The 13,377-nt window shown below is 50.7% G+C and overlaps 1 protein-coding gene across 7 annotated transcripts in view; it reads left to right on the forward strand.

The window, feature by feature from the left end:
• Positions 1 to 13,377, forward strand: part of LOC123757411 (optineurin) — a 490,032-nt gene that overhangs the window by 232,311 nt on the left and 244,344 nt on the right. For all 7 annotated transcript variants that reach the window (XM_069326928.1, XM_069326927.1, XM_069326933.1 and 4 more), the window contains one exon: positions 13,093 to 13,155. In XM_069326928.1, coding sequence (XP_069183029.1) covers positions 13,093 to 13,155 — 63 coding nt within the window. The remainder of the gene's footprint in view (positions 1 to 13,092; positions 13,156 to 13,377) is intronic.

Genomic DNA, 13,377 nt, shown 5'->3' on the forward strand with positions numbered 1-13,377 from the left:
ACTGCCGTGTGTTGTATTGTGCGGTGGCCAGGAGTACTTCATCAGTGCCGGGGCTGCATGTGCTTAGTGGCTAACTTCCCTAAGCGCCATGTGAGTACTGCCCTTGGGTAACAGGGTTATCTTCCCTGGGGCGTTCGGGAACCATTCCCGTAGAGGTTCTTGCTGCTCGGCATTTGCCTCGCCCTTGGGGCCAGCTGGGGCTTGGGGCCCTTGTTTGGCCCTGGGTAGGGATTGGTATTGTGCTGGTTAGGGCGTCAAGGTGTTGCGCAGCCTGCCACCTAAGCGGCGGCCGGTTTCTGTTGCCTCTGGAGACGGTGTACTTTTGCGGGGTTTTTCTTTTGTTTTTAATTTTTCATGCCTGGTGGGGGTCTGCCTAAGGTGGTTATAGTTCCACTGGTAGTGTTTGGCGGCCCTCTACTAGGCCCCCGTGATTGTACACGTCTCAGGGGTTTTCGGTGCTATAATCTACCCTCTTGTTATGTTTGGGTTTCTTAACCGGTTAGCAACACCTTGCCCGGGCTTCCCGTAGTTGTTACCCTACGGACCCTGGAAACCCCTGTCTGGGCTCGGGGGACCATTGAATGTGTCTTCCGGGTTCCAACCCGTCTTGTACGGGATCATTGGTTGCTGTTCCCTTGTCTCGGGTGACAGTCGCCATTTTTACCTCCGTCATGCTGCCTGTTGGGTCACTGACACCTTGACCCGGAGTCTTGCTGCGGGTTTCGGGGTCGGGGCGGGGTTTAGTTGCGGCAGAGATTCGGGCGGTTTTCAGGGGCTGCCCCGTTCGGGTTGGGGACGGAGGTTTGAGCCTGTGCCTCCTGCCAAGGCTTCTGGGTCTTACCAGCGGCCCTTTCTTGTTGCCTTTCCCATGGACTCTTGCTTTTCTTTAAGGGCGGAGGGCTTGGAGGACGGCTCTGCCCCGGGGCCTCTGTTGTTGGTTCCCGGGGCTGTGGGGGTTGCCTGCTAGCAGTTCTGGGGCGGTTTTGCCCCTTCCGGGGTTTTTCTGCTGTTGGGCGACGTTTTTCGCCCATCCAGTCTGTTAGCTTCCCACATTTGCTGGCGTGTTTTTGTGTATTTAGCGTCAGTCACAGCCCCTGCTGGCGGCCATTTTCGTCTGCCGGTTTCCCGGCGTGGCCACCAGGGCGGCGTTGCGGTTTGTTTACATGCGTCTGGGTGTGCGAGCGAGCGTCTCTGGTGAGTTTTCGATTTTTTTTCAGGGTTTTTGTTCTCCTGTTGTCGTTTCTTTGTTTTTCTGGTGTTTTCTTGCCGTTGCCTGTTCCTCGGGGAACGTTTGGGTGTTGATTTTGGGTCTGAGCCTATGGGTTTAGGCTCAGTGCCCCTGGCTGGTATGCTTGCTCCCACACCTTGTCCCTCGGTTTTCGGTCTGTTGGGTCCGTTTTCCCAGGGGGTTCTGCTGGGGGCTGTGCTTTGCCTTTCAGTGGTGTTCTCCGCCGGCAAATGTGGTGGTTTGGGCTCCCCCTGGTTCGATTCTGGGTTCCTTTGGGTTCCTTGGTTTCGTTCTGGAGGTTTCTTCCTCTTGGACCCCCTTTTGTGGATTCAAGGGACTTTGTTTCCTCGTGTGACCCGGTTGTTTCCTCGTGTGACCCAGTTCTGCCTTTTGGGGTTCCGGGGTCTTCCTGGCTTGCAGACTGATCTTTTTGGGTCTTGGCACATGTTGTGGTTGTGCTGGGACTTTGCGGTTTTGCTGTCGAGGTGGGCCTTTTGATGCAGTTTTGTGCCTTCTTTGCCTGGTCGGCGTAGTGCTCTCTGCCCACTAGTCGGCGACTTGTACTTTTACAATATATGTCCTCACCTAGTTGTGCTTGCGGGGGTTGCGCTCTGGCTCCTTGGTCCCGCCTCTCAACCGTCTATCAACAGGTAATTACCTAAGTGTAATTACCTAAGTGTAGTTACAGGATGAGAGCTACGCTCGTGGTGTCCCGTCTTCCCAGCACTCTTTGTCATATAACGCTTTGAAACTACTGACGGTCTTGGCCTCCACCACCTTCTCACTTAACTTGTTCCAACCGTCTACCACTCTATTTGCGAAGGTGAATTTCCTTATATTTCTTCGGCATCTGCGTTTAGCTAGTTTAAATCTATGACCTCTTGTTCTTGAAGTGCCAGGTCTCAGGAAATCTTCCCTGTCGATTTTATCAATTCCTGTTACTATTTTGTATGTAGTGATCATATCACCTCTTTTTCTTTTGTCTTCTAGTTTTGGCATGTTTAATGCTTCCAACCTCTCCTCGTAGCTCTTGCCCTTCAGTTCTGGGAGCCACTTAGTAGCATGTCTTTGCACCTTTTCCAGTTTGTTGATGTGCTTCTTAAGATATGGGCACCACACAACAGCTGCATATTCTAGCTTTGGCCTAACAAAAGTCATGAACAATTTCTTTAGTATATCGCCATCCATGTATTTAAATGCAATTCTGAAGTTAGAAAGCATCGCATAGGCTCCTTGCACAATATTCTTTATGTGGTCCTCAGGTGATAGTTTTCTATCTAGAACCACCCCTAGATCTCTTTCTTTATCAGAATTCTTTAAAGATTTCTCACATAATATATAGGTTGTATGGGGTCTATGTTCTCCTATTCCACATTCCATAACATGACATTTATTAACATTAAATTCCATTTGCCAGGTGGTGCTCCATATACTTATTTTGTCCAGGTCTTCTTGAAGGGCATGACAATCATCTAAATTTCTTATCCTTCCTATTATCTTAGCATCATCAGCAAACATGTTCATATAATTCTGTATACCAACTGGTAGATCATTTATGTACACAATAAACATCACTGGTGCAAGAACTGAACCCTGTGGTACTCCACTTGTGACATTTCTCCATTCTGATACATTGCCTCTGATTACTGCCCTCATTTTTCTATCAGTCAGAAAATTTTTCATCCATGATAGAAGCTTACCTGTCACCCCTCCAATATTTTCCAGTTTCCAGAACAACCTCTTATGTGGAACTCTGTCGAAAGCCTTTTTTAGGTCCAGATAGATGCAGTCAACCCAACCATCTCTTTCCTGTAATATCTCTGTGGCTCGATCATAGAAACTGAGTAAATTCGATACACAGGATCTTCCAGATCGAAAACCATACTGTCTGTCTGATATTATATCATTTCTCTCCAGGTGTTCTACCCATTTAGTTTTGATTAGCTTTTCCAATACTTTCACTATTACACTTGTCAATGATACAGGTCTATAATTGAGAGGGTCTTCCCTGCTGCCACTTTTGTAGATTGGAACTATGTTAGCCTGTTTCCACACGTCTGCTACGATTCCTGTACACAGGGATGCCTGAAAGATCAGGTGAAGTGGAATGCTGAGCTCAGATGCACATTCTCTCAGAACCCATGGTGAAACGCCATCTGGGCCAGCTGCTTTGTTCTTCCCGAGCTCCTTTAGCATATTTTCCACTTCATCTCTAGACACCTCTATCCGCTCTATGTTGTTCTCTGGAATTCTTATTGTGTCTGGTTCTCTGAAGATTTCATTTTGTACAAACACACTTTGGAACTTTTCATTTAACGTTTCACACATTTCCTTTTCATTTTCCGTGAATCTGTTTCCCATTTTCAACCTCTGGATATTATCCTTTACCTGCAATTTGTTGTTTATGAATTTGTAGAATAGGCCCGGTTCTGTTTTACATTTATCTGCTATCCCTTTTTCAAAATTTCTTTCTGCCTCTCTCCTTACTGCTGTATAGTTGTTTCTCGCATCTTTGTATCGCTGGTATGTATGGGGGTTTGGCCTCTTCCTATACTGATTCCATTTTTGTGTCTTTTGGTCTCTTGCCCTCTCACAATTTCTGTCGAACCAATCCTGTTTTCTGGCCCTGCATCTCTGTTTTGGTATGAATGTTTGTGTGCCTTCCTCGTATAGTTTTAAAAATTTGGCATACATTTCATTTACTTCCCTGCCTAGCAACAATTCTGTCCAATTACACTCATTAAAAAAATTTCGAAGTTCCGCATAGTTGCCTCTCCTTAAATCGAGTTTATCAACTGTTTCAATGTCCCCATTTTCTTCTAGATGATATCTTAAAGCATATTTAATGTCTAACAGGACGTGATCACTCTTTCCCAAGGGAGGAAGGTACTGGATGTCAAAAATCTCTTCTTCTTTCCTGGTGAATACTAGATCCAGTACTGACGGTACATCTCCTTCCCTCATTCTTGTGGCTTGCTTTATGTGTTGATACAAGAATGTCTCCAGAATGAGGTTCACAAATCTGCATGTCCAAAAGTCCTCCGTTCTTGCTTCATAGGCCTCCCAGTCTATTGCTCTAAAGTTGAAGTCACCCAGTATCAACAGTCGTGATTTATCTTTATCTGCTTGTACAATAATATCTCTCATGACCATTATGAGGCCCTCTCGTTTGTCATCCAGTTCTTCCTTTGTCCATGTGTTGCTTGCTGGTGGGCTGTAGGTATTTACAATTATCAGCTTATCATCCTGATTCCAGACCTGCAATGCCATTATGTCAATATCTCGAGGGTTTTCAAATATTAACTCTCTTACCTTCAGGTGTTTTTTCACCAGTACAGCCACTCCTCCTCCCTTCCTAGTTTTCCTGTCACGTCTCCAAACTGAGTTGCCTCTTGGGAATATGACTTCATTTATTATATTTTCTTCAAGTTTCGTCTCTGATAATGCAACAATATCTGGGACCCTAAGCTGGATTATATCTTGCAACTCCAAAGTTTTTGACCTCACTCCATCTATGTTGGTATATACAATTTTCAGGAACATGTTTCCTTTTCCTTTGCTCTTTACTCCCCCTTCCACTATTGATCTTGTTGCTTTGTTTTTATGTACCATCATGTCTACATGTGACATTGTATGGGGGTCAGCCTCGTTACTTGTGTGTGGAGTCACCACATTACTTCCTAGTGCTTTCCCGTTACCATTCTGACACTAAAAAAAAAAAAAAAAAAAAAAAAAAATAATTCTATCTGTGGCTCTTTTGGGCACTCAGTTTCCACCTGTGTCCCCTAGTGCGTGTGCCCCTTGTGTTACATAGCCTGTCCTTATCAACCCTGTCGATTCCCTTGGGTATCTTGAATGTGGTGATCAGGTCTCCCCTCACTTCATCTTCTGGCGATGTGTGGTTTCTTTCCCGTAGTCTCTCCTCATGACTTGGGTAGTGTACTTTTTCTTTCGGAAGGGGTTCTGTTCCCTTCTCTGTTGACTGGGCGCTGGGGGAGCAGCTTGCTCTGTTGCCTCTCGCTTGGTCCCGCTGTTGGTGGGTGCTTTGGGTTGTCTTCCGGCCTCTGCTGGCGTCGGAGGACGGCTTCTCCCCCTTGGGGGGGTTCAGAGCTGGCGGGGTGGGCTTCTTCCCCTGCGCTTCATTTCCTCTTCGTGGGTGCGTGGGGCGTGGTCGATCCGCCCCATCCTTCTGGGCTTCCCATCTGCTCTTTGCAGTCATGCGCTTTTCTCGTCTGCAGTTCTTCTGGACTTCTTCAGTCTGCGCCCTGGATCCTCTGCCCTCCTCGGAGGACTGTTGTCTCCTGTTCGGATTCTGTTGGGGCCGGGTGCATGGATGGTGGTCCTGGACCTCCAGGTCACTTCTTGGCACGTTCCTCTCCAGTTTTTCTGGGGCTAGCACGGTTGGTGGTGGGGCTTCAGGTTTGCTGTTTTTATTGCCTTCCCTGTTTTGTAATGGGCACTTTGTATACTCTTTGCATCTTTACCGGATCTTAGTGCCCTGTCTGCGTCTGAGATTCGGTGTCTGGCCTACCTCGACGACTGGCTGGTGTGGGCTCCCAGTCAGTCCGCTTGTCTGCTCGCCAGGGGATGGTTCTTTCCAGATCGCTGGGTTTGGTTTCCTGGTGATCTGGAGGTTTTTCCATCTGTTTCCGTCCCGGGTTTGGACCTGGGCCTTGTTTAAGGCTCTTGGGCCCCTCATTGTCTTCCCTCCAGAAGTGTTACTGCGGCTGTGGTCCCGCCTTTGGCTGTTCTGGAGGGGGTCCCGGGTTGCTCAGCGGGTGCTTGGGCGGTTGTGCGGGAGTCTGCACTTCGGCGTGCTTGTCTGCCCGCGGAGTCGGGTTTGGCTACGGCGTCGGTTGGTTCCTGCGGAGACTCCCCTTCCGCCTCTTGCATTCCTTGGGTTCCTCCGGGGATCTTGTGTTGGTACTGCGTCACCAGCTTCTTCTTTGGGGTTTTCGGGGTTCCGTGCCTTGGCACCTCCCCGAGCCTTCGCTCGATGTGTTCACAGACGGGTCGTCTCTCGGCTGGGGCTTTGTGACCAGTGCTCACCAGGTCGGCCGAGGTTGATGGAGTCTGTCTGTCTGTCGGGCTTACAGCACGGTTCAGGTATTCATGGCCGTCTGGTTTGTGCTTCGGAGGGTTTGGGTCACTAGGTACTCTACCATTCAGCTCTGTTTGGACTGTTCTCTGATGGTTCTTGCCGGAACCACAGGGGTTTGGCTAACCGTGTGGTTCGTGTCCGGGGTGTGTCCTGCGTCCTGGCGGACAGCTGTCTCGGTTCATTCCTCTTCGTGGGTTGGCCAGTCGTCGCCGATTCGTTTTGTTGGCTCTGTCGGGCATATGGACTCCTGGCCATGGACGTCTTCGGGTTGGCGTGGTCTAGGCGTCACCCATTTTGTGGCGCCCTTCCCACCTGCGAGGACTTCACGGTGGAGGCTTTTGGCAGGACTGGTCGAGGTGGGGGGTACCTGTTCCTCTTCTCCCGGTCCAACTGTTGCTTCGGGTTCTGGCTCGGTTGCAGCCCATTCCCACGAGAACAATCCTTATGGTTCCATGGTGGCCGGCCCGGCCTTCTTTTCAGACGCTGCTTGATAGGTGTCCGTACCCGGGGCGTTTTTCCTGAGGCTTCGCCTCTTTCAGCAGGCCGAATCGTTCCTGTCCGTGACTGGTTCGGCCTTCTCCTTGGCTCTTCGCGTCTGGTATTTTGACGTGGGTATCACCATCTCTATGGTGTTCAGGTGGCTTTGTTGACGGTGTCCCACCTGCGAGCTTCGTCTTGGAGACAGTATGACGTTTCTTACGTTTTCTCGTGTTTAGTTTCCCCTCCAGCCTGCTCATGCGTCGCCTGAGCCATCCTGGTCCTTGTTCAGGGTGCCTTCTTATCTTCCCCTCAGTTTGTGGTAGCCCCTTCCGTTCAGTTTCCTGCTCTTTGGTACTGGTGGTAGCTTTATAGGTGTGCAGCCTTTCTCTGTCCTGGCGACGGTCGAGACGGCTGCTTTCCGGAGGGGTTCTTGGGGTATTGGTACTTGATTGGTTTGGCCGGGGGGTGCGTCCTGTGTTGTCCGGTTGTGCTTTTTGCTGTTGCCGGCGTACCGTGTCTGGGGATGCGCTGTGGTTGATCCGGTTCCTTCGTTCCCTGTTTTTCAGGGCTCGGGTCTCCCAGGTCGTCCGCAGTGTTTTCCTTCTTCCAGCCTGCGGTCTGTCTTTGCGCCCGTGCTGTTCAGACGTTTGCAGCTTTTGCTGCTGTGTTGGTGACGTCTCAGGCTCATTTCGGGCGCAGGGATTTGTGGGTCGCACAGGTTTTTGGCCGCCCATCCATATGTGCGTCTGTTCTTGGGCGTTCTTGTTGCCTTGGGTCGCAAGTTTGCGACCGGTTGTCTTGGCTTTGCGTTGCAGAGTTTGTGGCGGCCGCCTCCCGGGTTAGCCCTTTCTTTTCCTTCTCTTTGGGTATGAAGCTCCAGGGAGCCGTAGGGGCTCCCCACAGAAAACTAGCGTTGAATGTAATGAAACGCCATTTTCTGGGTGAGCCCCGGGGGCTCCCTGGAAACTCTCCCTCCCACCGGTCGGCGTTTTTTTCGCGTTGGTTGAAGCTTAGCTTCCGAACTGGAGCTTGGCAGCCGACGCGGTAGGTCCGGGGCTCCCCCCTCCCCCTCCCAGGGTGGGGAGGGCTGCGCGGACGATCGGCGCGGCAGTAAAGTGTGATGTTTGCTTGTTTGCTAGTTTCCTTGGGATTGTAGGGAGTTTTCTACCTCTCTGTTCGGTTTTTGTTGTAGTTTCTTACCATGTGGGGTTTGTTTTGTTACGCCTACCTTTCTGGGTGCCTAACCCCGGTCGATGGCAGATAAGGAAAACCCCCAACCATATGGGGTTTTCCAGGGCCATTGCTCCCTGAAACCTCTCTGAAGGGGCCAGGTTCTGGCGCTGGTCCCTGGTAGGTCTGAACTCCTTAGCTAATGTCCCGGTTTAACATAACATACATTAGCCCGATAAGCTCCAGGGAGCCTCCGGGGCTCACCCAGAAAATGGCGTTTCATTACATTCAACGCCGGTTTTTTGTCCATTGCTGTCTGCAGAATCTGTGGTTGTGTAGTCTCTGCAGGCGGCTTCGGCTAGTTGCTGTCCTCTGATGGACTTGTTGGTCCTCCGGGGGCTCTTGTGGGGGGGCCTTCCCAGATGGGTCATGCCAGGGCTTGGGGTTCTTCCTTTCGTGGTAGGCCAGTGGTACCAGATTCGGGGCAGGTGCAGCCTTTAGTTCTGTCTTTTCTGGTCAGCGCGGGTATTGCCCTGTCCGCCACTTGGGTTCTCGTCTGGTGCGTCGGCCCCTTAGCAGTTCGCCCCATTGATATGGTGATGGGGTGGGAGGCTCGTTCTGTTTACTCGCTCCTGGTCCGGCGAGGTGGGCCTTCAGGTCATTTCGTGCGGCCTGTGGTGGTGTTTGGTGGCTCTTCCTCCTTTGGGGGGTTTGGGGCTGGCGGGGCAGGCCTCTTCTCCTGCAGTCTGTCAAGTCGTCTCTGCATGGGTTCGCTTGGGCGTGGTCGCATCGACCTCGTCTCTCAGGTGGGTTCCTGCCTGTTTCTGGTTCCTAAACAGGTCTGCGCAGACCTCTGATTCATTCTGTACTTGTCCGGTCTGCACCAGTAGATTTATTGCCCCTCATTCGGATGACTCCTCTGTCTCAGGTCCGTCTTTTGTTGGAGCCGGGCACTTGGATGGTGTCCCTAGACTTCGTGGACACGTATTGGCATGTCCCAATTCATCCGAGGTTCAGGGACTGGCTTGGTTTTGTTGTGGGGATTCAAGGGTCCTGCTTTCATTGCCTTCCATTCAGCTTGGTTCTGGCGCCTCGCGTTCTCACATACCTTACTTGGGTCATGATGGCCCCCCTGCATCTGTTAGGTGTTCGGGTTCTGGCCTCCCTCGGCGAAAGGCTGGTATGGGCTCCCAGCTGGTCTGCGTGTCTGCTCGCCAGGGATTGGCAGCTTGCCAGGTTTCTGGTGCCTTGGCAGATGTTCTGTCTGGTTCCCTCTCATGTTCGGTCTTGGCTGGGTTTTGTGTGAGACACTCGGACTGCTTCCTTGTCTCTTCCTCCGGTGGCTCTGCTTCGCCTGCGTTCCCGCCTTCATCTGTTCCTGAGGGGCTCCCGGGTCACGTGGTGGTTGCTCGAGGGTTGTGCAAGAGCCTGAATTTTGCTGTGATGGTCTACCCGCTGGGTCGGGTGTGGCTTCATCGGCTGTTCTGGTTCCTTTGGGGACATCCCTTCCGCCTCTCTCGCGACTACTGGGTTTGGCCTCCGGAGCCTTTGCATTGGTTGCTTCGGCGCCGGCTTCCTCTGAGGGTTTTTGGGGTTCAGTGCCTTGGTGCCTACCTGAGCCTTCTCTTGATGTGTTCACTGATGCGTTGTCTCTTGGCGGGGGCTTTGTGGCATGTGGTCACCAGGTCATGGCCAAGGACGGTGGGATCAATCCTTTCTTCGAGCTTACAGCTTGGTGTGGGTGTTCGCGGCTGTGTGGATGTTGCTCTGGGGGATTCAGATCCCTATGGAATGGAGCCAGATCGACGATCTGGCTCCATTCAGACTTTTCCTCGGTGGTTCTTTACCTGAACCGTGGGGTTCCATGAGGTCCTTAGCTCATTGGGGCTGGTCACTTCGGGTGACTCGTCTGCTGAGCTCTTAGGGTTTGGCTGTCCTGGCGGTTCATGTTCAGGGGGGTGTCCAAGGTCCTGATTCACTTGGAGGCTTACCAAGGGAGAGTTGTCCTTCTGGCTCCTTGTTCACCGGGCCAACCTTCGTTTCAGGTGCTTCTTGCTCGGTGTCTGAACTCGACGGTCTTCCAGCGGCTCCGCCTCTTTCTGCTGATCAGTCCAGCCTGGTACAAGGCTGGTTTGTTCTTCTCTGCAGGTCTTCGTGTCTGGAGTTTTTGTCTTGAGTTTCTCGTCACTTGTATGGAGCACAGGGGGCTTTGTTGCTGGTCTCCTACCTGCGTGCTTCGTCACGGCGGTGGTCTGCAGTTCCTGGTGGTCCTTCCGGTTCCTATCACTGCATAGTGTACTTCGGTCTCTGATAGGGTTGCCTTGTCCTTCCTTCTTGAATCGTGTGGTGCTGGCGGAGCTGCTCCAGCTTGCGTTCGGTTTTTATGTTAATTCTGCCCTATTCCGCACGCTGTCTCACGAGTTTTCACCTCCGGCCTGCTCATGCGCCTCTGGTGCAGTTCTGGTCATTGGACCGGGTGCGCTCTTTTCTCTCTTCTCAGTTTGTTGTGGCCCCTTCGATTCAGGATTGTTTTTCCAGGTATCTTTTCTAGGGGGAGCTCCTACGGCTCCCCGGAGCTATCCATGGCTGATATGGATACCCTAACTATTTTGCATCAGTCGATGTGGGTGGAGTTCTAGGCCTACCGGGGACCACGAGCCAGAACCTGGCCCCCTCAGAGAGGCACGGGGAGCAATGGCCCATAGAAATGCACATGTGATTTGGAGCATTCTATATCTGCCATCGACCGGGACAGGCACCCAGAAAGGTAAGCGCCACAAAACAAACCCCTATTCTGGTTAACAACAAAAATTGACAAACGAGTGGACAGAACTCCCCAGGAAAAGGAACTAACAAGCATGACGTCACACGAGCCGCGTCGCATGTCTGCTCAGCTCCCCCCTTCCCGGGAGGGGGAAGGGGGAGCCCCATACCCCCGCGCCGGCGATCGCCACCCCAGTTCCTCGGCTGATGGGATAATGCACGGTCGTGTTGTTCCAGCTCCGGTCTTGTCTCAGTGCTGTGACTTGTTTGCAGTGCTGCTCTTACGATGGTCATGTGAGCTGGTAGTAGTATTCTCAGGTACTCGGGCTGCATGTGCTTAGGGTCACCTTCCCTGAGTGCCCTGTAAGTACTGCCCTTGGGGCTTGGGGTTGCCTTCCACAAGTCGCCTTGGGTCTACCTCTGTTGGCTTTTCGCTGCTTGGCGTTTGGCCGCCCCGAGGGTTTGGGGGTTTCACTCCCTTGTTTACCTTGGGGTACGTGGTAGTTATAGCACTGGTGGGGCGCAGGGTACTGCGTAGCTAGTTTTCACCTATGACAGCGGCCGGCTCTGTTCCCTCTGGGTATGTTGTCCACTTGTGTGGTTTTTCTTTTATATTTGTTTTTGCCTGGTAGGGGGGTCTGCCTTGTGTTTCCCCCCCCTCCCCTTATATTAGGTTCGTTTGTGTGGTGGCACCCCCTGCTTTGCCCTCGCGAGTGGACACTTCCCGTGGGTTCAGCTTTAGCAGTTTGCTTGGTAGTTTGGGGTGCCGGTTAGCAGTGCCCTGCCTGGGATAACCCTTAGCAGACCCAGTCTAGGGGCCTGGGAAACCCCCCGGGGGCTCTCGGGTCCAGTAGTGGAGACCCTTGCGTCCCCTTTCGCTTTGTGCGAGTTGAGGGTTGCTCTGTCCCTTTGTCTCAGGGTGACTCTCCTTGTTTTTGCCTCCGTCATGCTGCCTGTTGGGTCGGTGACACATTCGACCCTTGAGTCCTGCGAGCTTTGTTGCTTGTTCGTGACTCCATTCACCCAGTCTGCTGATGAATTTCCGTGGGTGCAGGCAGCTCGCGCGTTGCAGGGTAGGATGTTGCAACGCACTCAGGTTTGTCGCTTCCCCGGACGCCCCGATGCTGCCCCGCTTGTGTAGGGACCCAGACTTGGGGGTTTTGGTCGCTTCGGCCTTGGTTCTTCCACGCCCCCCTTCTTTTTCCCCCTCCTGCTTCCAGCCCCTACGCATCTGCAGGCTTCGGGGTCAGGGCGGGGTTGGAGGTTCTGAGACTTGGGCAGTTTCGGGGGTTGCCCCGTCCGGGGTAGCTGTGGAGGCATTCGAGTCTGTTCCTCCGGCCGATGCTCCGGGGTCTGACCAGTGGGCCCCTTCTCTTTCAGCTCTCAAGGTGCCTGTCCCGGTCGATGGCAGATATAGAATGCTCCAAATCACATGTGCATTTCTATGGGCCATTGCTCCCCGTGCTTCTCTGAGGGGGCCAGGTTCTGGCTCGTGGTCCCCGGTAGGCCTAGAACTCCACCCACATCGACTGATGCAAAATAGTTAGGGTATCCATATCAGCCATGGATAGCTCCGGGGAGCCTCCGGGACTCACCCAGAAAATGGCATTTCATTACATTCAACGTTGTTTTTGTTTTTAAATTTGTCTAAAAATTTTCTGAAAATATTTTGATGAAAGTTTCACGACACTAAAGCCAGTAAGTGCGAGATTTGTTTAACATTTTTAAGTTATTTTTATATATTATGAATATTTTTCAAAATAAGGCCCCCAATATGCTCGGAAAAATGTGCGGTCTAAAGGTTAATCCATTAATACACATGGAAACAAGAGGAACAAAAATTTGGGAGGATGGGGACAGTTGTTATGAATATGTGGTTGCCGAGGGTGTGCTCTGGCTACTCTCCATACCCAGTATTGCAGCTGTGAGCTCTGACCAGGTATCAACCAACCCCACACTAGACATATTCCAGTAGTTTAAAAATAGTTGCTACATCTTGACACAACTAAAGAATGGTTAAGAAAGAAAAGTTTGGTAAATTGGAGATAGGATGACTCTTAAATGCATCATCAGACTGATCACAAAAATCAATGGATGACACTAAATTGCATCATTGGATCACTATAGTCTTAATATATATTCACATTTTTAAATATTATTTAGTTATTTTCATTATTGTAAAATGTTGTCATTCTATTCTGTAGATCATCTGAATATCACTCACTGTCATTTATTAGTGTCCAGCTAACATGAAAGAATGATAAGTAGGTTAATATTCAAAGTTAATGTTTGTTTAAAGCATTTAAGTTTTAAAACAAATTCTAATATGTACCAATAATTTAATTTTCAGGATCCAGTAGATGCCTTGGAAAAAAAACGACTTCGAGATGAGGCAGCTATGCTTCGTGAAGAAGTAAGTCTTTTATTTAAACTTGTAATTATAAATTGGCTCACTCATTACCATAGTTAGATATCCACAATTAAGAATTAGTTATAGTCTTCAATTAATGTTATTCCATAGATGGTTTGCAGTGTCCATATTACAGGAAATTACATTCACTTATTAACTAGATAATGTTAACACTTTCGCGCTTTCGATTAGAGATAACTCGTCACTGGTTTTTCTTACGATTCC

This window comes from Procambarus clarkii, chromosome 19 (assembly GCF_040958095.1).
Source record: "Procambarus clarkii isolate CNS0578487 chromosome 19, FALCON_Pclarkii_2.0, whole genome shotgun sequence".
NCBI classification, from domain to species: domain Eukaryota; kingdom Metazoa; phylum Arthropoda; class Malacostraca; order Decapoda; family Cambaridae; genus Procambarus; species Procambarus clarkii.